The sequence below is a fragment of the Sarcophilus harrisii genome, chromosome 3, assembly GCF_902635505.1.
Source record: "Sarcophilus harrisii chromosome 3, mSarHar1.11, whole genome shotgun sequence".
In the NCBI taxonomy this organism is placed as follows: Eukaryota; Metazoa; Chordata; class Mammalia; order Dasyuromorphia; family Dasyuridae; genus Sarcophilus; species Sarcophilus harrisii.
The window spans coordinates 86,853,377-86,879,269 of record NC_045428.1 but is presented as its reverse complement, the minus strand read 5'-3'; the positions used below and the strand labels follow the sequence as shown (position 1 = coordinate 86,879,269).

Genomic DNA, 25,893 nt, shown 5'->3' with positions numbered 1-25,893 from the left:
AAATATTTAAAGAATGAAATTGTCAGACATAGGAAAATTGCCTATTTTTGATGTCACAAAGAAGAATAGAAGGCAGCAAGGGAGACAGCAAGAAGATTAGAGAAAAATCATTAGAACTAGAACAATATAGATCCTAGAAACAGAGAGGAAAGGGAGTTTTAAGGAGGAAACAGTTAGTGCCAAATGCTCTAGGGAATCAAGGAACATGAGGACTAAGAAAAAAGTCCCTCACTTTTCAACTGGGAGGCAATGAGTGATTTTTGAAAGGACAATTTAGTCTTGTTAGAGACCAAAGACTGGAGTAGCTAGATGGTGCACAGGATAGAGTATCAGACCTTCAGTGAGGAAGAATCTTCTTCTTCAGGGCTTCCTGCTTCTGAGACTCCTTCTGTAGCCATAATGCCATGTTGCCTACCTCTAAGGAACTTAAAATGGAGTGTCCCAAAAATCTTACTTCAGTTTTAAGCTTTTGTATTAGTCAGTAGGTACAAAAAGTCTTTTCTTTTAAGAAGGAAGTACTAGCATCTGGGTAACATAGGGAGAACAAGAAAGGAATAATATTGAAGATGTCATCTAAACTGAGTTTTAAAGAAAATTAGGAATTCTGAAAGATCAGTATGAAGTGGTTCATTTTAGGCAAAGAGAAGAACTGATACAAAAACAGGAAGCCCAAAAATGGAGCATCATATGTAAGGAACAGAAGGAAAGGTAGATTGAAAGTACCATAGAATACATGAAGGGATGTACACTATAATAAGACAGGAAGGACAAACCAAAGCTAATTTATGAAAGATTCTAAATGCCAAACTGAGGAATTTGTATTTGATTGCAGAAATAATGAAGAGTCTCTAGAGCTTAATGAGTAGGGGATTGACCCATGAGACCTCTGCTTTAGGATAATTACTTTGGCAGCTTTCTGAAGGATTAATTAGAGAAGCAGAAAGACAAATTAGGAGGCTATTGCAATACTCCAGGTGAGAAGTGAGAAGAGCCTATAAGGAAGGAGTAGACAGAAAGGACTAGCTACAACCCCACATTGGTCTAACCAGACACAATACAAGGAGAAAGATAGTATTTCTTTTTACCCAGTTATTGTTATATTAATATTATGGCCTAAGATCTGATTATCTTTCTTCAGGAGTCATACTGCTGACTTATGGACCTTGCAGTTCATTAACTCCCTCCAGGCCTTTTTCCATACAAACTGCTCTGCAGCCAACCTTTCCTATATATGAGTACTTGTAATGATGAGGATGTATTTTTGCATTGTCTTTTATGTTTGGTATGATCCTACTTGTTTTTTTAGGGTTGACATCTATCCATGCTATCAAGTGACAAGTAATTTGACCCTTATTAAGGGAGGTCTTGACAGATTTGATTGCATCTTTTCCAAGTACAATTGTCTTTAATATTCCACGTGTTGAAAATGATGGATACTAAATATTAAAAACAGAACCAAAAAATACTAAGAAGAATAAGAATGAGAAGTAATCCCTTCATATTTTCCAGGTCAATTGAAGACTATTGAAGATGAATTGCCTGAAAAGCAGTGCTTCAGTAACTAAAGGTTCTACAAAATGAAATAAAATAAGCAGTTTATGTGCATGGCTATGTAATAAATAATATGTTCAATCAATAACTGGAAAATATGTATGTATCAATATTTGTCTAGCCTCAGAAAGGGAAAAAACAAGATTTATTAAGAAATAAAAAGCTTAATTTTCACTGTTTTAAATAACTGCTCAACCTGAAAATTAAAACCCAGTATCTGATTTTCTAATCTGTTGAGCCTTCTCTTTGTGAAATGTTCTACTTTTAATGGCTTTCATTAAAGCTCAGCAATAACTAGATCTTCTAAATATATACACCAAACTGTATAAAACGCTGTGCTTAAAATCCACTGGAAAAAAGCTTAAATCAAAATCATATCACAGACTATTCAATATGGATTCTGTTTTTTCTCAGCGTCTAAGTTATTACTTACCTCACTGCCTCTTATTAAGTTAGGCCCATAGGGAAGTGTATTAACTCTTTCAGGATAGTTAATTGTCTTAATTGACAAAATGTATAAGTACACCATTAGATGCCACATATTTGATTTAATTTCTATACAATAACTATTAGATTTTCACTAAAACAGAATGAAATTAAACATAAAGGTCAATGTGTTATACAAAATGGAAGTATTAAAAAGGAAAAGTAACTCCTGATTTTCCATTTTCCAGAAGATAGACCAAAATTTCTTACTCTTACTAGAATGCAGGGTCCTTCATAAACTAATCTCAATCTACCTTACTATTCATCAACTCCAGATATATCAGAAACCCTGATTAGATTGCACATTTATAAATAACTAGTCCAAGGTCACACATACAGTAGATTTTGAAATCAGGAATTTCAATTCAAGAACTAGTACTCTTTCTGCTGTACTACACTACTTCACACATGTTTTTCCTGTGAAGTTCTTTCTGAACAGTAGAACCCAAAGTGATTTTTTGATCTTCTATGTTCCATTGCATCCAAATCTCAAATTCTAACTCTCTTGTTTGTCTTAGTTTTATATCATGTAATCAAGTACCATGTATTCTTCTTCTCTCAATATAGTAGGTACTCAAATATTAATTCACTGTCATTGATTGGCATTAAAGAACCTCATTATTAAATGGATTCATCTAAAAAAATCAATATAAATCCTGAAATCATCTAATACTAAAGATATCAATATATTCAATTGAAATTGAATTGAATTGAAATTCAATTGAAAATCAATTATGTGGGGGCTTCTGCCAAAATGGCAGAGATGAGATGAGAATTAAATATAGCCCTCCCCTCTCTTTTCTTGAAGTACCAAGAAATGCAGCAATAAAGAAGTTAGCAACCAAGAAATCAAGAAAAGAAAAGGACCAAGAGAAAAAATACAGAAGCTAAAATAATAATAATAATAATAGGATTCAATATATTAAACAAATACTATGGACTAAAAGAAATTTAAAGTTAAAACCAAAAAGGTGAGCAAACACCACCACTATAAAAATTACAAATGAACAACTTCAAGAACCTCTAGAGTAACTCAAAAGATCACTAAAAGAAATAAAGAAATTTTGGAAATTTGAGCTTTCAGAGAAGTAAAAAGGATTTTAAAAGAAAAGGTCTAACTTCAAAAAAAATAATTAAGAATGCTCCAAAACAGTAGAATCAGAATAGGAAGACGTTTCAAAGTCAAATAGTCTTACCTTCTCTGATTCAGGAAAGTGAAGCTCAGGAAGATTAAATTATATTTTCAATACCATACAGGTGCTAAGTTAAGTCTTAACAAGAGGATTTGATTTCAGGTTTTCTGACTATAGGTCATAGCAGAACTATTTGCTAGAAATAAAATATGTGACTACTAATCTAGGAATGACCGTGGTATATAAGTGAAATGGAAGGTTTCTGTTTTAAGTATAAGGAAGACCAACTATGAAGAAATCAGAAATATGGTAAGACAAATGAACTAGAACAGAGAAAAGAAAGGAGAACCAAAAGTACAACATATGCAATGACAATAATATAAAGGAAAACAACATTTAAATACTAGAGATTTAAGGTCCAATACAATGACCATGGACAATTAGGTAGCTACAGTGGATACCACCTGGAATCAGAAAAACCTAAATTCATATAAAACCTCAGATATTTATTAGCTGCATGACCCTTGGCAAGTCACTTAACGCCGTAAGCCTCAGTTCCTCATCTGTAAAATAAACTGGAGAAGGAAATAGCAGACCATTCTAGTACCTTTGTCAAGAACACCGGAAACAGGTCACGAAGCATTATTTATGACTGAAACAACTGAACACAATAAATAATGGCCAATGTTGGCTCCAGATATCCTAGTTAAAACACTTACTTCCTTTTTGTTAAGAAATGGTAAATTATAAAGAGTGAAACTTGTTCAGTCTTTCAATTTTTGCAATCATAATTCTTATATTAGATGGTTTTCTTTAGTTGTTCTTCTTATGAGAACCAAGATGCTTATTTATCACCAATTAGCATATCAAAATTAAATGTATCAATAAAGATAGAATAATTTGTAAGGGAAAGTAAAGTTCTAATAAAATTTTACTTCAACTTTTCATAACATCATAGCAATAATTGGGTTCTTAAAAGCTGTAAACATGGAAATAAGCTCTGATGAAATCTGTCAAACTAGAAGAAATGAGTCCTGATTATTGTCTCCTTGTTCAGGGACTTGCTGATGTACAGTCATGACTAAGAAGTGGGCCATAAGATGCTGGATTCTTTAAAGTTCTATTATCAAGTCTCCCTGTAGGGAAGTGCTAGCCTTGAGTGCTTAGAGAGTATATTGACAGAGTACAATTTCTGATACTTCCTGCCAATCTGGAAAGGGTTGAGTAGGGGCTGAGTGAAGGATTATTAGCCAAGGAACAGCCTAATTAATTGCAGGGGAGAGAAGATTCTCAAACCATGAACAAATTATTTTATTTTATTAATTCATTTGTTTATTTGTTTGATTATTTTTTGCCTTAATATCTCATTAAACCATCTACCAAAATGTAGAAGAATTCTGATCTGCATGAGAAAAGTGCTTGGAGTTATGAAATCTTGCTTTTTTTGAAATTCATATCTTATATCCTACACTAGGAATCTTTCTACTTTGTCCTATCAAGTTTTTAGAAAGTAGCCAATAATTGAAATTAAGGGGTACAGATATTCAATAACTTCATAAAATACTATGCAAATGTAGATAAATAGAAACAAAAGTTGACTTTCTTATTGGGACTTAAAGGATTTGATTTTCTATATAGGGACCTCTTGGTAAATATAACTATGGAGAGATTTTTTTAATTTCATTTGGAAGTTAGGATATAGAACCACTAAAGGTACCACTAAAGCAAAAATAAATGGGAGAACTCAACAATTGAGTCTTCTTTATGAAAGAAGACATAACAAATAGAAAGACAAGTAAGCAAGGGGAAAATGGTATAAGACTGTGAAAAGAGAATGATATGCACAGATAACAGAAAGACAAAATGCCATGGAAACATCCACATAACAGCTTTCAGATGCCTAAATATAATGGCAGAACAGAGAAGTCAAGAAAACCAAGCAATAATAAATCTTTGTAAAAACCAGGTTTGGACTATTATACATCAGATTTAAAGAAAGAACTCAGATGTCATGGAGGATGTCATGGAGAAGTTCTTATTATAATTTGTCAATGAAGATAGCATGAGAAATACATAGAGTAAAACAATCTGGGAGACAGCAGATATTTTTCCACCCAACAAGATTAGTCAAGCTAAGTCATTTACATCTATGAAGAATCTCTCTTCTGAATGGCTAGCCAGTCATCATACTTTGGCTAACTTTATCTTTTCTATATGCACATTCCTAATTATAACTTGGAATTTTTATTCTTAAGGCAAACATCACAAACTGTGTTTGAGGCAAATGGCACAAAATCACCCTCAACTGGGGAAAAAAAAAGGGTAGAACTAACCTAGAACATTACACTGTTACCTGGAATCAAATATCTCAGGAGCACCATTAATGACATTGTTTTGGAAGGAAAAGAACTTATTCCTTATTCTTGCTAAATATTAAGCCCTATTATATCTCTATTACAGAAAGACTGAAAATATTAGTGTTTGAGGGCAAAATACTTTTGACCATTTTCATTCAAACCAGAGCTCTGTTTGTACTAGAGAGTTCCTAATCCCAGTTCACCAACAAGTAATCAAGCTGATTTTTTTTTTTTTTTAAAGAATATCATCTAACCGGTTCTGATGGACCTGGCCATCCTCAGTAGTGAGATCAACCAAATCATTTCCAATGGAGCAGTAATGAACTGAACCAGCTATGCCCAGAGAAAGAACTCTGGGAGATGACTAAAAACCATTACATTGAATTCCCAATCCCTATATTTTTGCCCGCCTACATTTTTTATTTCCTTCACAAGCTAATTGTATAATATTTCAGAGTCTGATTCTTTTTGTACAGCAAAATAACGGTTTGGTCATGTATACTTATTGTGTATCTAATTTATATTTTAATATATTTAACATCTACTGGTCATCCTGCCATCTGTGGGAGGGGGTGAGGGGTAAGAGGTGAAAAATTGGAAAAAGAGGTTTGGCAATTGTTAATACTGTAAAGTTACCCATACATATAACCTGTAAATAAAAGGCTATTAAATAAAAAATAAAAATAAAAAAAAGAATATCATCTAGTCCGTCAGCCATTTGCAAATTCTTACCTGCTCTGTAATATCTAGCTTATCTACTGGCACACGTCTTTCACCATTACTTGTATATATCTTCTTACATGTTTCATCCTTCATCTTGTGAAGTTTCTGGTCTTCTTGCTCTTTAAGGTTGTTCTTAAATACTTCATTTTTGGCCTGCAATGCATAAAGCAGGACATTAGTATAATGTGCTAAACTTGACAGCAAGCATTGAGCTATGAATATTGGGTACACAGTGGGCTCTTAATAAATACCCTGATTACTGGATTGGTATATGAATGGACAAAATGCTTCTTTTAAGAGCATTAAGAAAGGACAACATCATATGTGAACTATGCAGTCTTGCCTTTATTGGGAGATATCAGAGTTCATTTATTAAGCTTTAAAAATATCCTCTCTAGAGATAAATCAATGTTTATTCATTCAACACATAAAATCAGAGGCATAGAGAGGTTAAATTAAGCACTTTGTTCATGAACCCCTAGTCTGTGGATCAGTCAATATTACAGACAGGCAATGGTGATAATGGTGGATATTTTCTTGAGGAACTGATTATTCTGTCATTCGTTTCCCGTTAAGTTGTTTATCCATTAGTGATGCTATAATGTAGACCAATTTAGTCGGGATGTAGGGGAATCATGTGAAATAAGTCAAGAGGGACAGTTTTGGTGCCTTAATAAGGTGGTACCTATAAACAAAGCCCATTTCCACAAGTAATTTGTGCAATTTAAATGTTGCCTAGCTGTGAAGAATCCAAAGAAAACTTTATGGAAATCTACATGTAATTCCAATGCTTGCTTACCAAATTGTGGTCTTTATGCAGGGCGGGGAGTTTCTATTAAAAAGAAAAAAAGAAAAAGAAACCTTTAAAATTTCATTCTAAGTTCTAGAAACATGCTGCCAACACCTTTACTCACTTGTACGCCATTAAACAATAACATGGAAAACAAAGGCAATTCCAACTGGTAAATTATCCTGAAAATCTTCCATTCAAACAGAATGCCTTAATTTCTACCCACTTCCTATTTCTCCTTGCCTCTCCCCCACTCCCCAAAAAGGAGAGTTTTAAATGACTGTTCTTTTCATGTCCAAAGAAATAACATATGAAGACAAGCACACATTTATTACCATTGCTTACAATCCAGCTTTTTGCACAGCACCCGCTATTACTGTCACTATTAACATATATTACTCATTAATAAATGATATATTCATCCCCTACACACATAGTGGTGATGCATTAAAAACACATTGCAAAGACAGCTTTTCTCTAGGGAAAATTATATTGGATAGTTGGAATCAAATCTAAATGCTTCCAAGCCTTAGAAGCAACTAGTCTGTTCCCAATACAACCACCTAGCCATTAATACTCAACTTCTACATCTTTTATCTACAAGTTAATATTTCTGCTTTCAGTAAAACACAGAGGACATCAAAGAAATAGAGTAGACCTTTACTAAGCGTACTAAAGTATGCAAAATAGTCCAGGATAGCATTCTCAAAGGTGTATCATGCATATGGATTAGATAAAACCAATGCAGTAAAATATGGATACTCAGTCAATTAACAGTACTGAATGCAAATTAATTATTAATGGTTTAAAGGAAAGATGAGAGTTTATAAGAAGACAGCAGCTCCATTGCTTCCATTAACAACTTGGAAGATTGTGTAGTTCATTACTGATCAACTGCCATTGGAAATGCAGTTTCAGGGAAGGATTGCTAATACTTTACACAATGGGATTAAAATTCAGGATGATTTCATTAAAATGGAGAAATGAGTCAAAATGAATAGAGCCAAACACATAGAATGGATAAGTATGTCAAGTGATAAGGAATAAAGGAGGCTCAAAAAGAAAATTACTCCATGCAGCCATCTTCACAGTTTCTCAAAATTCCAAAAGGTAATCTCTTGAGTTCCTGCTTTCTTACTCTTATGGTCAGACTTATTGGTCATTAAGAAACAACTCAGTAGGTCTGCATTATTGATTTTTTCTCCCCCACCTAATCTCCTTTCCTACCCTCTTGGCTCCCACCCTTTACCAAGTCCTTTTTTCCCCCAAAGACCTGTAGGTAAGGAAGATAAAAAGTTGAATTGGAGAATCAGTTGGGACATTTACACTGACAGTTCATACCTAAGAGCTAAATAGTTGTCCTGAGGGATGCTGAAGATGTAAGATGCCCCACATTCTAACAAGAGACTCCAACTGGCTTGGTACTCAGTGAACATTGTAGTCCTTACCCCTAAGCAAGTAAGGCTAGTTTTTCCTTTAAAGGAATTTGACTAGCTTAAGAGATTAATAGCTATTGACATCACATCCTTTTTTCACCCAGATACAAAAGAATTAGTGACAGGTTTATTCTGACCTGTCACTTTGTCTTAGGTGATTTAATTATATGAGGAGTCACACTCAACCCAAAATAGCTACACTGACTAAAAAACAAAATTCAGATTTTTGATATAATAATATGAAGATGATACACTTCTGGGAGCTCATCTTCACTCTGTGAAAACATCCCACAGAATAAGAAACTGCTTTCTTACCTTAAACAGGATCACTCCAAAGTTTAAAAAAAGAAAAGAAAAAGAAAATTTGGAGCTTTTTCTGTTCAACTTATCCCTTAAATTTTTAGCATAACTATTTATTATATAGAGGATATTTGGAACTATGTTTTTTCTTTGCTCCTAAAGGAGTTTAATCATTCAAAACAAACAACAACAAAAGAACCAAACAGTATTATGTGTTGATGTAACCACAAAGGTCCAACTCTACAAATAATCCCCCTGAAAATTAGTAAATATACAAATATGTAGCCATGTAGTTTTTATCCCTAGTTTCCCCCTCCCTGAAAAAGATCTCTTAAAATTCTTCCCTCTTACAAATTCTTCTAATGACATTATCAAATTCATGACCTTGGATAAGATTGGCTGGCCTATCCATAGAAACATGATTTTAGCAATAGGTCTGTCAAGTGGCTGAGAGACTGAAGATGAGATACCCCTTTGAGATTTATAGTTTCCACGCTAATATTTGTATTTTCCCCCATGTGGCTTGCAGGAGCCAGTTATTAGAGACTTGATGATGGTAGAGATAGTGATGGCCTCTAGATTGTGGCTCCCAGTGGATAGATAGGATTGAAAGCTTGGATACACCACAGTGAAAACTCTGGTTCTATTAGAATTCAAACTTGGGTAACTTTAACTTCCTCAAGTGGAAAAGTGACCTCAGTCAGCCAACACCTGAAGGAGACCTTTATAAGCATTGATTACTAGTGACAGAAAAAGATTATTCTATCTTATGATATCTCCTGTATCATTAAAGTGAACTTGGGTTATTAATTGAAGACTCATGAAACATGCTACCTGTTACGGCATAATCCACTTACCCATAGCACATCAGAACGAGAGCTTCTTGTAGAGACCTTTGGTTCCTGGCTATTCAAGCATTCAGAGGATTTGCTGACAATATAAATAGATGTGTTAGTTCTTTTAAGGAGAGGGAAAAATAGAAAATACCACCACATTTTTATTGCACCTTTGGATCTCAGCCTGAACTTTTATTGAGCAATGACTAAAAAAAAAAAATCATAGATAGAACAAAAGGTTATGCTGAGAACAGAGCAAAGTAGAAAATCAAAACACAATCATGTTGTGATTATAAGTTGTTCTCGAGGACTGTTTACTTGAAATTTTCCATGTTTGTTTAGTGATGTGTGATCTTTTCAAATTTGTGTTGCTATGTGGAGATTAATGTTCTTTCTGGTCCTCCTATATGGTATCTAATTTCCTATACAGATACTTCAAGGCTGACTCATGGACTTCAATGACATTTGGAGAGAGAGATTAATCTACAATTCCAGCTCAGGTTTTCTATTAAGCATTATTTTATTTACCTGGGGTCACTTTTCCTCCTGTGCCTCTAAGTGTTGCTCAAGACTTCACAGATAAGAATCCAATCCCTAACCAAAGCAGTAATGGCTACCGTTGTTGTCTGGACATCCATGAGTGTCCTTCAGATCTTCCTATTACTACTGTGAGAGCATAGTTTTCAGTCTTTCATACATCATGTATCCTCAGTTTTAAATAGCTCTTCATTATTCTCTCACTCCTCAAATTATTATGCATACCCACTTACCTATTTATAAATTCTATTTCCCTGCTCTAACCCCCTTTTCCCACTAAAATATAAGCCCCTTGAGGGCAGAAACATTTGTTTTATCTTGTATTCCTTGAACTGAGCACTGCTTTGGACATGGCAAGCTAGGGAATAGGGACTGTACCTTCCAAGACAACCATGCATTCTCAATTTACAGTCCTACAGACTTGCCAAGGGCATGGAGAAGCAATTTGCCCAGTTATAGAGCCAGAATGTGTCAGGAAAGAGAATTTAATTCAGATCTTCCTTATTCTGAGTCTGACTCTCCTTTCTTTCCTCCATACCAAAAGGCTTTTGAACAGAGGAGTTGTTGGATTGGATGACAAGAGTTCTCTCTCCCTTATCTCTCCCCTCTCTCTTTTATCTCTCTTCTCTCTCTTTTCTCTCTCTTTCTTTCTCCATACTCACTATCTCTTCTCTCTTATTTTGTCAAATCGATAAGAGAATGGTTATCCCTTCAAGATCCTATTTCTACTTCCATAGATGACAGAGCTTGAATTTGGAAGACCACCTTAGACACTTATTATTTATGTGGGTCTGCAAGTTATTTTAACTATGACAGCCTCAGTTTTCTCATCCATAAATGGCAATAATAACAGTACTTCACAGGGTCACTATGAGAATTAAATAACACATGGAACCTTTATAACTAACACTTAAAGCACTATATGAATGGCAGTTATTACATGATCATTACTATCATTTACTATCATTATTGTTATCATTCTTTTTCCCCTAATAAAAAAAGCAGAAGCAGTAGAATTTTTTACCTATGAATTCATCCCATTCTTCAATTCTTATATCATATATATATATATATATATATGTATATATATATATATATATATATATATATATCCATATATATAGGTTCCAACCTACTTTTTATGTGACCTACTAATATACAGATCTAACCCTTCCATTATGGAAAAAAAATCCAAAAAATAAGTACAAAATATCTTGCCAAAACAAATAAGAAATTAGAAATTAAATAAAATGAGAGCATCATTCCAAATAATTATTTAACAGGAAGATGGAATAAGGATTGAGCTATGAGAGGAAATGAAAGTTAAAGAAAGTACATGACTGAAGAATACAAGGATAAGTCAGCTGAGACCAGCAGCCTTTCCATTTGTCTACGATTACTTATCTCATACAGGATAGACAAGGAGATGAATGAAGCTGCCGAGTCAGGAAGCTGCCCCATTGTCTGTGGCTTTATGAAGTCATCAGTCAAAATCTTTTTTTTAGGTTTTTGGGGTTTTTTTCCCCCCAAAGAGCTAGCTACCAGAGAAAGGTTTGCAATGAGATTGCTGACTGACTGTCCTTAGTTGGGTAGACCAAGAAAAAAAAATAATAGGGAAGAAATTCAATGATAATCAAGGAAGGAACCCCAGACAAAGTCAAACATCCCAGCAGTCTCCTGGGACCAGTGGTTCATTGCTACTGAGAAACCACTGAATGGGTGGAGGACTTTTAGTGTTTGTTCTAATGCCACTGCGCTGAGTCAGACTGATGAACAGCTATAAATACTGCCACATGGATAAATGTTTGAACCTGTAAGGCTAAAGAGAAATTACTACAAGATAGCACAAAGGCAGATTTCATAGTACCTGAAAGTTGGATAAAATGGACTTGAAAATGGAACCTAGATTCCATTTTCCTCTGGAGATAAGGACATAGAAAAAGTGGGTGGGATCACAAATAGATAAATGACCAAAGCATATGAAGAAATAGTTTTCAAAGGAACTCTGAATTATCAATAATCACATGAAAAATGCTCCAAATCACTAATAGTGAAATGAAAATTAAAGCAACTCTAAGGTTCTATCTCACAGCAATCAGACTGGCAAAAATAAAAGGAGAAAATGACAAGTGTCAAAGGAGTTGTAGAAAAACAAGCACATTAGCACATTATTAGTGAGGCTGTGAATTGGTTCAGTCATTTTGGAAAGTGATTTGAAATTATGCTTCAAAAGCCACTACATTCTTCTTACTCTTTGATCCAATGATATTACTAGTAGATCCTGTATGAATCCTAAAAAACATCAAAGAAAAGGAAAAATGCAAATTTCCATTGTAGCTCTCTTCCAGTAGGAAAAAAAAGGTGGGGGGAATGGTCATCTACCAGGGAATGGCTAAACAAGTGATGGTGTATGAATGGAGTGGAATATTATCACATAATAAGAAATGGGAAAAAAAAGGACAGTTCTAGAGGAAAATGAAAAGACCTCTGTGAGCTGATCAAGTAAAGTGACACTAAGGAGGAAAGCAAATCAAAAAATGAAAACATCATAAAGAAAAACATCTTTAAAAGACTAGAACTCTGATCAAAGCACCAACAGCCAAGGTTCCAGAGTTCTAAAGGTGGAATAGGATTAACACATTTTTCCAGAAGTGACAGGTTTAACATGCAAAATGACACATGGCAAGATGGAATTTTTTAAAACTATATATTTGTTTGAAGAGTTTCTTTTTCCTTTTTTAATTGTACAATGAAGGAGGGGAAGCAGAATGGGAGGGGGAAAACATACTTGCTAATTTAATGTGAATACTTTTTGTTATTGTCATTGTTTTTAATCTTGTCTGACTTTTTATGGCCCCATTTGGTGTTTTCTTGATAGAGATAATGGAGTGATTTGCTATTTTTCTCTCCAGCTCATTTTACATATATAGAAACTGAGGCAAATGGGGCTAAGTGGCTTGCCCAGAGTCACATAGCTAAGAAGTGTCTGAGACTAAATTTGAATCCAGAAAGATGAGTTTTCCTAACTCCAGACTTAACACTCTTTCCACTGTGTCACCAAGCTGTTCTTAAAACTAATGCTAAAATCAAACAAATTAGAGGCTTTTTTAAATTAAAAAAGAAAGAAAGAAAATATAGGCAAGGACAGAAATCCCCATGATTATCCCTCCACTCCCCCATCTTTAACAAATCATAAATCTTGGAGAAAGAAGAGTGGAAATAGAATTAAAACTATGTCACCACACTAGAAGGATGTTCTTCTTATCTAAAAGTTGACTGTTAAAAGAATGGGAGATTCCTCTTTAATTATCCATGAATCTAAACAGTTCCTTGTGGTTCAGTTTTATTCCTTACCTACAATTTCCGACCCATCCTGGAATCTAATGGATTTTGGTACTTCTTTCCTTTTGGGACTAGGAAGGTGAAAAAGTGGAGGTACAAGAGGTACAGTGGGAGGAACAAAGCTGTACCTCCCAGACTGAAGATCTGACACATGACATCTATATCATACATATCAGATAGTTTTAAATGATACAAAATTAAAACAGGTATAGATAACCCATTTAGAGAAACTCAACCTGCGAGTGTCCATTAAGACAGGCCTAAAGAGAGCAATCAGGCTTTCTAGCTTTTATATCTATTAATTTTATAGGAATATAGACTGAACTGATGGATAAAACTACCCTATCCTCCAGTCTACCTTTTGTTTTAGAGAACTGACCTGAATTTCAGCTATCCCAAAGAGGATCATGGGAATATCTAAAAAGCATCTAACACTCAGTCACTCTAGAATAGAAGGCTTTGAGTAATACCCAGAAATGGAAATCCAAACTTAAAGTTCTAATTTTAGTCTGAAGATACTCTGCCTCGTGGCTGTGAACCTACTTGTATCAGAAAAAGCTTCAGTTTACTAGGATATCATGATTAGAACCAAGGATGATTTAAATGGCACACAAGAGATGAAATCAGTACCAGAGGAAAAATATTCCCAATGAGAAGCCATCCCAAGAAGAACAGATCATGATGACATCCTACATCTTATAGCATGGGAGGTATGAGTTGACCCTATACATGTGTTCTCCAAGAGAGCCCACCTTCACCCCCACTCCTGTGCTGGAAAACTCTCCTCTCTGATGATGAGAATATTTGTGGATGAATGTATCATAGGGTTTATGAGGAGAATATTCTATAGCAAATCTATTTCCTATTTCAACAAATAGCTTTGCTGTGTACCATCAGAAAGGTCTGTATTAAATCAAGTCTCTGCCTATATGGGAAAAAACCATAAACAAGTCAATGGGGTTCTGTGAGCTATTGTTTTGAGTGTTTGGAGAAAAAACACCTTGAAAATAAGGTTGTTATTTTAAGGGCCCAGGTGCTACCCAAGGAAACAACACCATGAGCCCTGAAGAAACACATACATTCTGATCATTTCACAAACAGAAATAGTATTTATAACACTCTCACATACTAAAGTTAGAGTTTTTACTAAATTAGCATATGACTTGGGGGTACCCATTATAGCAGATATGTCCTCCTCAGAGTGTGGCTGGGTGATGTAATGGTTACAGTTCAGGCAGAGTCAGAAATATTCATCTTGCTAGTTCAAATCCAGTCTCAGATAATAGCTTGATTAAGTCAACTCTGTTTGCCTTAGTTTCTTCATTTGTAAAATGAGCAGAAGAAGGAAATAGCACACCACTCCAAGATCTTTGTCAAGAAAACTCCAAATATGGTCACAAAGAATTGGACATGACTGAAATGAATGAACAACAATAAAATGTCTTGAGAATTCTTGCAAAAATAACTTGGAGACACTGAGGGAAATCAGGTGATAAAAAATCATTTTCTGATATTAAGATTAAGGCTTTCATTTGAAATTTGTTTGGGGCTTCTTTGTGGTTTTGTTTGGATTTTTTACTTGTTCAGGTTTTTTTTTGGTTTGTTTTTTGATTTATACCTAGGATTTCAGCAAAGTATGCATTTCCCAATGTAGAAATACATTCATCAATTCAGATCAGCAACTTGAGTTGCTTGACTTGCCCATAGTCACAGAGCTGATACATATGTATGTATGTATAGAAGCATGATATCACATGTGTGTGTGTGCCCAAGGCTTGACTTGAACCTAGTTCTTCCTGATAGGCTAGCTCTTTTTACACTGGCATCATGCCTTAATAGAGATAAATCAACAGAAAAAAAAAAATTCACCTGCAAGAAGCTCAAGGACAAGATGCTTGCTTGATCAAGCAGCACAGAACTCTAGAGAGACACTTACTGTTTGCACTTTGACAAAAAGGACAGAACACTAGACCTTGGAGTTTAAGGGTGTTGACAAATTATAAAATAAAAAAGACTACTTAGAAGTATAATACCTAATAGGACCCTAACTAGATCATAGATTCTTTGAGCCAAAAGGAGACTCAGGTTGTCTAATCCAACCTTGTTCTTTTTATTTTTCCAGAGGGAGAAACTGAGACCCAGAGACTTGGGATTCACCCAAAGTCAGTCAGGTAAATAAATGTACTAGGATTTGAATCCAATGAGATTTTAATCCTCTCATTTCCAAAAACAGTGTTCTTTGCACACTATCCCCACCCAAGACAAGTCCATTAGAAAGGAGGCTGTCTCCATCTGAATATTCACAATAATCATTTCTAGAGCCAAAAAAAAGGTTCTTGTGATGTCATTTTAAAATTTACTTTGTTCAAATATAGGATCCAACATTGTTTAGCTCTTCTACAAGTCAAATATAAACATCATTCAACAAAAATAATGCTCAAAAAAGCTTGACGCATGAATATTGTTGTGTTTAAAGTAAAAGTCCCATTTACTTCCTTAGCTACTGACAAAGGACCTCAGTGACTCAGTTATTTCAGAAGAAATTATACTTTCTAAGAGTCATATTATTATCTTTTTCTTTTTGCAATAGATCTTTAAGATCATGAGAAAGGGCATACATACAACTGCTATCAAAGTAATGAATGTTCCCCACCAACAAGACTTAAGAGTGCTCTGTAAAATGGCCTCTGTTCTCTAGAACTTACAGTCTTGTCTCCTTATCTAGGAGAAAAACACATGCAATAACAGTACAAGGAAGATAGTATCAAGTAGGACTGATCCTAAGTGTTAAAACAATATTGAGGTTATTGAAGGGTGAAATGGTCAAAGAAGATTTCATGGAGGAGGGGAGAGCCAGGAGTTGGGGCCTGAAGGATGGACAGGTTTTGCTTAGGAAAAATTGTTTAGTATAATGGAAGTCACTGGTCTATCTGTTCACTCTTTAAGGAGCTACACTATATCCTTGAAAGGAAAGACATGTGCTTTCTAGGAAAGCGTGAACTATGCTAGTAAAAACTTAGCAAGATTGTTCAATCATGTCCAATTCTCCATGACCCTATTTGGGGTTTTCTTGGTAAAGACACTGGAGTAGTTTGCTATTTCCATTTCCAGATCATTTTACAGATGAAGAAACTGAGGCAAACAGGATTAAGTGACTTGCTCAGGATCATATACCTATTAAATATCTGAAACCATCATTTCTAAAATATATAATCAACTCAAATTTATGAGAATTAAGCCATTCTTCAATTGCTAAATGGTCAAAGGATATGAATAGACAATTGTCAGATGAAGAAATGGCTTTAGCCATTTCTATTCATATGAAAAAATGTTCTAAATTATTATTGATTAAAGAAATTCAAATTAAGACAACTCTGAGGTATCACTACATCCCTCTCAGATTGGCTAAGATGACATGAAAAGTTAATGATTAATGTCAGAAGGGATGTGGGAAAACTGGGACAATAATACATTGTTGGAGGAATTGTGAACTGATTCAACCATTCAGGAGGTTGCTGATTCAATGCCTCAATGAAGTTGCTCATTCGGGAGAGCAATTTAGAACTATGTCCAAAAGGCTACCAAACTGTGCATACCCTTTGATCCAGCAGTGTTTCTATTGGGTTTATATCCCAAAGAGATCTTAAAGGAGGGAAAGGGACCCACATGTGAAAAAATGTTTGTGGCAGCTCTCTTTGTAGCAGTAAGAAACTGGAAAGTAAGTGAATGCCCATCAGTTAGAGAATAACTGAATAAGTTATAGTATATGAGTGTTGTGGAATATTATGTTCTATAAAAAAATGGTCAGCAGGATGGTTTCATAAAGGCTTGAAGAGACTTGCATGAACTATATACATATATATTCTAGTTATGGAAGAAAAAGAAAGAATTAGCAGTAGCAAAAGGAATGAGGTTGTAAAAGTTGTGTTTCAAGGGAGGAGACTTCTTTGGCTAATTCAGAAGATTTATGGTTATAATACAAAGGTAAGGGGAGGTCTGATATGGAAAAAACTTGGAAGTCACCTTAAGGACTCTAAACTGCATTATGAACGACCTTGAATGGCAGAGTTAGGAGAGTATCACTTATAAGCATTGAGAAGTCATTGAAGTTTTCTGTGCAGAGAATGAAATAATGACATTTTAGGAAAATGAATCTGGCCATGAGGGGAAGATTTTGGAGGCAATAAACTCGGGAAGAAGGCCATACCAAAAGCACAGAGAGAGCTAAGGAGACTAAGATCATAAACTGCTTAAAGATAATAGTTATGTTTTAGCTCATATTTGTAACACAAGATCCTGCAGATGGATTGCTTAAAACATTAAAAATTGAATTAGATGATTTCTTTAATCCATGGTGGAGGTAGTATGAACCAGTTCTAGGTTGATGGCAGTGGGGATATAAGCATTCAAGAGACCTTTAGAAAGAACAATTGTCAAGGTTGGATAATTTGGCTAAGAACATCAACGTTTCAACATGCAGGTTGCTAGGATTGAGAGTTAAGTCCCCAGCCCCACATTTCTTATGGATGGTACAGAGATGATGTTCTCAATAAAACACTCTGAGTGAAACATAAAAGAGGTCAGTGGTTTCATTAGCAGAGTAGAGAAAGTTATAAATAGTCTGACTTTCTACTCACCTTATTTCAGAGAATTATAAAATGTGAGATAGGATTCAAGCTTAACATATGGATAAGGGATCAATTTAGCCCTTAAGTACTTTCAGTAAGCTCCCATGAAGGGTAATATAAGTTTTGTGAGCATATCTGAAGACAAAATTTGGCAACCAGCATGCATATTCAGCAGAACTTGCTGGACTCAGGAGTTCAAGGAAGCCAAAATAGATGAGAACCTGATCTGAGCTAATCATCTAATTATTCAAATAGAAATAAAGGGAACTCATGCAGTAAAGGCTGCTGAAATCAAGAAAGTTTCAGCAAGTGTTAACTTACAGGAGCGATTCCTGGATTGAAAAAGAAGCATTTTCGGGGGTTTAGACAATTCAATACTCCTAATACAACTAGTTCCTTGACAGGAAAATGCCAGCAACTCTTTACTTGAAATATCAATAATCTTCATCATCATCATCAATACATGATATGGCAAAAAGCAATGGGCACCACCACTGGACTTAGAAAGACCAAGATTCAAGTCTTATTTCTGAAAAGCACTAGAAGTGTAACCACATAACAGACATAGAAAACTCTCCAAGACCCCAAATTATAAATGAATGATCATTCTTTAATGGTGGAGGTAGTTTTCATACTGAGAGTTTCCTGATAAATGATGAAACCACTGGTCTAGACAAAAAAAAATAATATTCACATGGACCATTCCTGTCCCTTCTCTGCTGGCCATGCCTTCTCTTTAGCTCACCATAATGAGTCTACCCAAGGTAATATCCCTTGTCATCTTGAAAATACTAGTGGAGCACCTGAGTAACCCACTAGTCTCGCTCTTACCCCATAAGCAGCCCATCTTATTTTTTGTACATTTTTGAACAACATTTTTTCTTTATTCTAATTTTTCTTAATAATTCTCTCTTCATTATGAACATCAGTCTGCTCACAGCCACCATATCACTCTCCATCGTCTTCCGAGTCATACATATTAGAAAAAGAAGCCTATTTTCTATTTATAAAACACTTTGAGAAAACTCTTGTTTATGCCCATAAATTCCATATATGCAATGAAAGCATCTTTCACAAGGGTATTGGTAGTAACAGAACCACATTTTTATTATCCCACGATCAACCAAAAGACATAAATCAAGATCCCACTAAACGTATTTACTTGATACAAAAATTGTACTGTTCTTCCAACAAGGTTTCTCCCACACATATAGTAAAATTATTCAATATTCTTTGAAAGTTATAATGGAAATAACCTTTTTTCTCCAGTCATCATTAATAGCAAGTGGGCAATAAAACTCAGGGAGCTATGACCCCCAAAAGTGTTCACCACAGTAATGGGGGAAATGCACTGCAGGATTCAAGTTGGAGAAGAATTATCTATAGATGTTGAGCTCTTCCAGATGCTCTCATGTTTGAATAACATCATGCTGATTAGATCAAACCCCCACACTATAGAGCCTCCAGGGAAAAGTTTATATTGAAGAAGAATTATCTATATATCTTGATATCCTCCAGATGCTCTCATTTTGGGACAACATTATAAAAATTAGATCAAGCCCACAGACACTATAGAGCCTCCTGAAAAACATTAATAACTCCTCAATAGAGTTTGACCTAACTACCTATGCAATAAAAATCAAGTCAATAAAGAATGCCTGTTGTCCATATTATCACACAGTTAGCAGATAATCAAGAGATCTCATCCTTTAGTATGTAGAGGTATGAAAATTTGTTTCCAATATTATCTCCAGTTTACAGATAAGGAAACATACTCAAAGCAATTAAATGATACAGCTAGTGGTGACATGACTAGTGTTATTTAAGGTAGTATTTAAATTCAGATCAGCTTCACACCTAAATCTAATATTGTGTTCCAAAAATTAATTTGTAAATTAGTTGTTGGGGACTCAACACATTTTTTCCATAAGAAAAAATATTAAATATGGCCAATTAAATACTGCAATATTTCTTTTATATCCACTTATGTTTATTTCATTCTATTCACTATACCATGGGATCAGTTTATCATTAACTGAAGATGTAGAGAATATAAAAATACTATAATAGATGTTTGTTGATTTTAAAAAAGCATTTGTTTCAGGAGAAGAAAATGCCATGTTTCTCATCCATATATAAAATCTTTCAATATTCCTTAGAAAATATGATGGAAATAACCCTGTTCAATGACCCTGATAGCAACCATCAAGCAAGTCATAAAATAAAGAGATGTATGCTTGCCAAAGGTATTTGCTACCGTGATGGAAGAGAACCAGCACAGCATCGAAGTCAAAGTGGATGGATGGAGAAACATATGCTTGTGTTTTCAGGTGACATTGTACTGATTGCATCAACCCCAGAATGTCACAAAGCCTCCTGCAAGAATCTCAAATTATTCAAATGAGTTTTGCCTGTCCATTCACACTAGAAAGATCAGCCTCTTTTTAAAAAAATCTCTAAACCGTTATCAAGCATGCTCTATTATTTAGAGATGAAAAGGCTTCTTAGAGACAACATGATTATATGTAAGAGATACATGAAATGAATCAGCAAAATCAATGCTCCCCTTCACAAACGCATTGTTCTAGTCAGACTGGCCTGACAAATACAACATTCTGTTTCCTGTCTTTGCCCAGGTGGTCCCACCATGTCTAAAATGCTCTTTCCTCACCTCTGTTTCACTGAATTTCTAACTTTCTTCAAAGCACAATTCAGGGGGCACTTTTACTGTAACATTTGTTATTCCTGATCAAGTGATCAATACAGGGATTATTTCATGGTTACAAAGCATGCAACATTTTAGCATTCAGTCCTGTGTCCCTAAGGTCTCTAGAAATTCTCAGAGAGCTTTGATAGAAGCTACCTGGGATGGCTCCTACAGACTTGTTCTCATGCATGCTCCAGCTCTTTCTACAGGCATTTCATGTCCAACAGTATGGATGGCACTGAGTTGGGTCCAGAGGTTTAAGAGGAGGAGGAAAACAGGATCGATTGTTTTAGGGAAATTGCAAAGTTCCTTTACTAACAAGAAGCTTCTCATGAAAACAAAAGGACACCTTTTAAAACTAACATTCTACCACTGTGGTTTTAAGACAATAAGACAACTTACAACTGCCACCAAATGATTAAAAATTTTCACAGAGGGCAAGAGATACCTGGAAGATATGAGCAAGCTGGAGCAGTTAACTGGTGTGGGACAATGAAGGGAAGATGCATTGATCATAAATGCCAAGAATAAACAATGTCAAGCAAAAAATACACTGATACCCTTGAAATATCAAGAGAAAGTAACAAGCTCTTTAGAACACTAGAAGGACCTCCTGTTGCAAAGTTGGGGAAAGATCTGGACAATAGTCATACAAAAAAAGCAAGCATAGCTGGATTATCAATTGATATGTACTATTGTAAAGGACTCCCAAATTATTGAGATCCATTTAAGTATATCTACTATATCACTTCTCTCTAGGTTCCTGACAGTGACAAAATCACAGTGCTATATATCTGCTACCAATTTTTTTCTCCAAATATTCCACACCAGTAATTTTTATCCAGGATAGAAAGAGAAAATCAGAAAAAAAATTTTTTTTGATCTTACCTGTGTGACCTTCTTACCTACATAGCTACAAATTATCCAATTGAAAGAAAGAATTAAGTCCATGCTTACCTGACCAAAAGATCATTTGTTACTCAATGAGAAGATTTCTCCAGAGTAGATAGATATATAGCTCAGTGCCTACAGGAGAAGTTAGAAGAGACCACCAAATCTATTCTAAATTGATGAACAAATTTTCAACCCTTGCTGGGTGTCCTATACTCAGCCATGGCCATTTTTTTTTCTAAAAGGAGATTGAAAAAGATCCACAGAAGGATGATTAGGTTATTTATATGCTGTCAAATTTCCGTTATCTGTGATTTCACAGCACTCTAGCTCCCAGGTGGGACCTCCCTGTTGGCCTGCAAATAAGCTAGACACAGACTATTAAGAGGTAACTGTTTTTGCTACATCATCCAAGGGGGAAGATTGCAAGAACAAAGATCATCTAGCCAAAAGGAGATTTAACATTCTGAAGGGTACTAAAAACCCAACAAATCTCTGTTAGCACACTTCCAAAATAAGGATTACTGATAACAAGTAACATTCGATCATCTAAAAATAATAACAAAAACAATAACAATAACCATACACTTATATAGGAGAGGTGATGTGGTGAGAAGATAGAGAAAGCTAATAACCTCAACCTCAGGAAAACCTCAGTTTGGGTCCTAATTGACACATATTAGTTAGATAAACATGGACAAGTCACTTAATTTCTTATTGCCTCTAGGAAATTCTTTAAGAATGAATTATATATGAATTGTGGATCTTTATCAGTAAAGGAAGTTTCCACACCAATTAAATCACACATCTAGATTAGGGGCTGGGAGTGGGGAGAACATCTGTATTTTGCTTTAGCGTTTAGGGCATTTTTGCTTCTACTGATTAATTTGATATTTCCATCAAGCTTCTTGAGGTGGGAAAAATAATCATTATTATTATTATTATATGATGAGAAAATTAAGACTCAGAGAAGTTACACAGTAAGTGACATAGGCATGGGTCTTAGGACTTGTAGACCAGCATACTTTTTATTCCTTTAGATTGTCAATTCTGTGTGAGTGTGAGTGTGAGTGTGAGAGAGAGAGAGAGAAGTTTAATCCATATATTTATGGATATATATGTATGTATATATACATATATACACACACACACACACACAAACACACATATATATTGCCCCAATTACATGTTAAAATAATTTAACACTTGTTTTTATTCTAAGTTTTGAGTTCCAAACTCTATTCTTTTCTCTCTCCTCCTCCTTTCCTGAGATGATAAGCAATCAGATATGTTATTTTTGTGCAACCATGTTAAAACATTTCCATATTAGTTATTTTATAAGAGAAGAATCAAAAGAAAGTAAAAAATAACAATTATTCAGTCTGTATTCAAACAATATATTCTTTCTCTGAAGGGAGATAGCATGCTTCATCATTAGTCCTTTGGGATTGTCTTGGATTATTATAATGCTGAGAACAGTTTAGTCATTCACAATTCTTTATTGAAAAATACTGTTGTGCAGCATTCTCCTGGTTCTGTTCATTTTACTTTGCATCAGTTCATGTAAGTCTTTCCAGGATTTTTTTTTTTTCTGAAATCTACCTGCTCATCATTTCTTACAGCACAATAATGTTCCATTACAATTCTATACTATAGCTTGTTTAGCCATTCCCCAATTGATGGGCATTCCTTTCTCTTCCAATTCTTTGCCACCACAAAAAGTTGCTATAAATATATATATTTAACAGCTAGGTCCTTTTCCACTTTTTTACATATCTTTGGGATATTGACCTAGCAGTGGTATTGCTAGATCAAAGAGCATGCACAGTTGGCTCCTCCTGGGCAAAACAGCTTGCTGCATTTCTTATTTCACTGTTCTCATTTTAGGAATTTGAAATTAGTTTTAAACACTTACCTAGAGAAATTTTAAGTACATATACACATATGTGTATGTTTTATATATGCAAATATATGTATAGAAATGAAATTAAATACAGACAATGTATAGTCATATCTATACAAACGTGTGAGTATATGCATATTTAGACTGTGCAACTATATCTAAAAAATGTATATGTCATCTATAGATGTCCTGTCACTTAAATCTGTACACATCTGTGGACACATATGTGTATGTGTGTGTGTGTGTGTGTGTGTGTGTGTGTCCCTTCAAAAATTCACAGTACTATTAATTAATTTATTTATTTTTGCTGAAGCAATTGGAGTTAACTGACTTGCCCAGGGTCACAAACTAGGAAGTGTTAAGTGTCTGAGACCAGATTTGAATTCAGGTCCTCCTGACTTCATAGTACAATTTAGATTGAAAAAATGTCATGCACACTAGTTTCAATGATCTAGAATACTTCTTCTCCTTTAACAAAGATATTAAGACAGGATTGTTATTTTGTACAATAGTATCCCCTCAGTGAAATGCATAAAGCTATACTGAAAACGATCACATTTGGACTTGAAAAGAGCTGGGATGATTTAGGGACTAAATATAGTCTTCAGAAGTACTGGGATCGGGTTTACATCTGTTGCCTGCCATGACTCTCGATCTTCATGTCATTGCTCAGCATCCTAAAATCAAGTAACTCTTCATTGTGAGATTTAAGGTCTGTCCCCAACCAAGGCAGGTCTCTAAGCCTGATAGACCATAATCCTGGCTTGCTCCCAGCCTCCCATTGAAACCGTCTCTGCCATCCACTTTTCTGTTGTTTTTAAAGGAAACGGCCATACTGCAGAAGTGCATTCCAGAGGTCTTTTCATAAAAACCATCCTGTGTGCTCCATCTGCGTGTGCAATCTGCTTGTGTATTTTCAGCCAGCTTGCATGGGCAGATTAATGTGTACAATTAGAAAGCAACCTCACAGGCATTCAATAAACTGCCTCTGTTATTACACTCAGGAGAGTCCCTTTGGATGTCAATAAAAGCCTAGTTTTCTGCCTGTTAGCTAAATAATTGACAACACTAAAAATAATCAGAAGCAAATGAACAAAGTCAAAAATAAGGTATCAAGAGCGTATAGACGAAGATTCATGATTATGGTCCCATTTGGTATCCAAGAGGATTTTCTTAAGCAAATGAAGAGTTGGGATGCTTTTCCATAAAGAAAAGACAATGTGTTACTGACTTGCTGTGAAGCTACACATCATGGCATGCTGAGTATTAGCACTGCCAAGATAGGAGCCATCGACTAGGCTAAAAAAAAATTTAGTTCACATTTGCTTAGCTTTTCTCCATGTGACAGCTTCAGAAAAATGTACTCAAGCTAAGAGCAATTGGATTTGTATTTCTAGTATATATTTCTGATGGAAGGAACATTTACTCTAACACCCTCATTTTACAGATAAGACTAAAGTCCAGAGTAGTTGTCATTTGTCTGATGATAGACTTTATATACTTATGACCAGAGCCATCTCTGGATTTGTGCAAAATTGTCCATCCCTGTTTCCAGTCAACCACATAAATAACATAGTGCTGAGGGAGCTTGGTCTTTTGTGGAAGAGGACGTCTAAAAGGGACTCTCTTCCTTTTCAGGGTATTATGTCAGTAAGATTTCAAGTCACTTGTCATGAGGATGACTTCCCAGCCCCAAGTGGTCAAGAATAAAGCACATATACAACCTAGACAAGGCTGAAGCTACTGCTCATCTTAGGCAAACAGGTATCTCTCCCAAGATGGACAGCCCGACTTCATGGCAACATTATATATTTGAGAGATCTAGAAGTCCTTGGATCTTTGGCCAGAGCTGATCGATGATCCAGAGAAGAGTTCTTGCCAACTACTCTAGAAGTCTTGAGATGACGAGTGCCAGTAAGAAGTCTCGTCCAATTGTAGGTCTTTTTACCAGAAGACACGGACCATGGATAGTTTGGACGGTACAAAGTTGAAATCAATTATGGAATGTCTATTCCATAGAGCCAAAGACTAGCATGTGTTCTCATGAGGTTTAAATTTCAGTGTCCTGAGAGAGTGTCACAATAATTATAAATTATAACTGAATTCTGTTTCAAGTTGTTTTGTCAATGCACACTGAGTCTCTTGGGTCCTTTAGCATTTCTTTTGGTGTAGCAAAAATGATAGTTGTCCAATATCTAATGGTACATTGAGTACATTTTTTATTCTCCATGCTCTCTGAGAGAACTAACCATTTCCCCCCAAGGTACTCAGAT

At 35.1% G+C, this 25,893-nt stretch overlaps 1 protein-coding gene across 2 annotated transcripts in view; it reads right to left on the bottom strand.

Annotated features, from left to right (window-relative positions):
* The window catches only part of EPSTI1 (epithelial stromal interaction 1), a 105,265-nt gene that overhangs the window by 26,592 nt on the left and 52,780 nt on the right, over positions 1 to 25,893 (bottom strand). For both annotated transcript variants that reach the window (XM_012546306.3, XM_031958423.1), the window contains 3 exons: positions 9,634 to 9,706; positions 7,050 to 7,082; positions 6,260 to 6,403 (listed from right to left, as the gene is read on the bottom strand). In XM_012546306.3, coding sequence (XP_012401760.2) covers positions 6,260 to 6,403; positions 7,050 to 7,082; positions 9,634 to 9,706 — 250 coding nt within the window. The remainder of the gene's footprint in view (positions 1 to 6,259; positions 6,404 to 7,049; positions 7,083 to 9,633; positions 9,707 to 25,893) is intronic.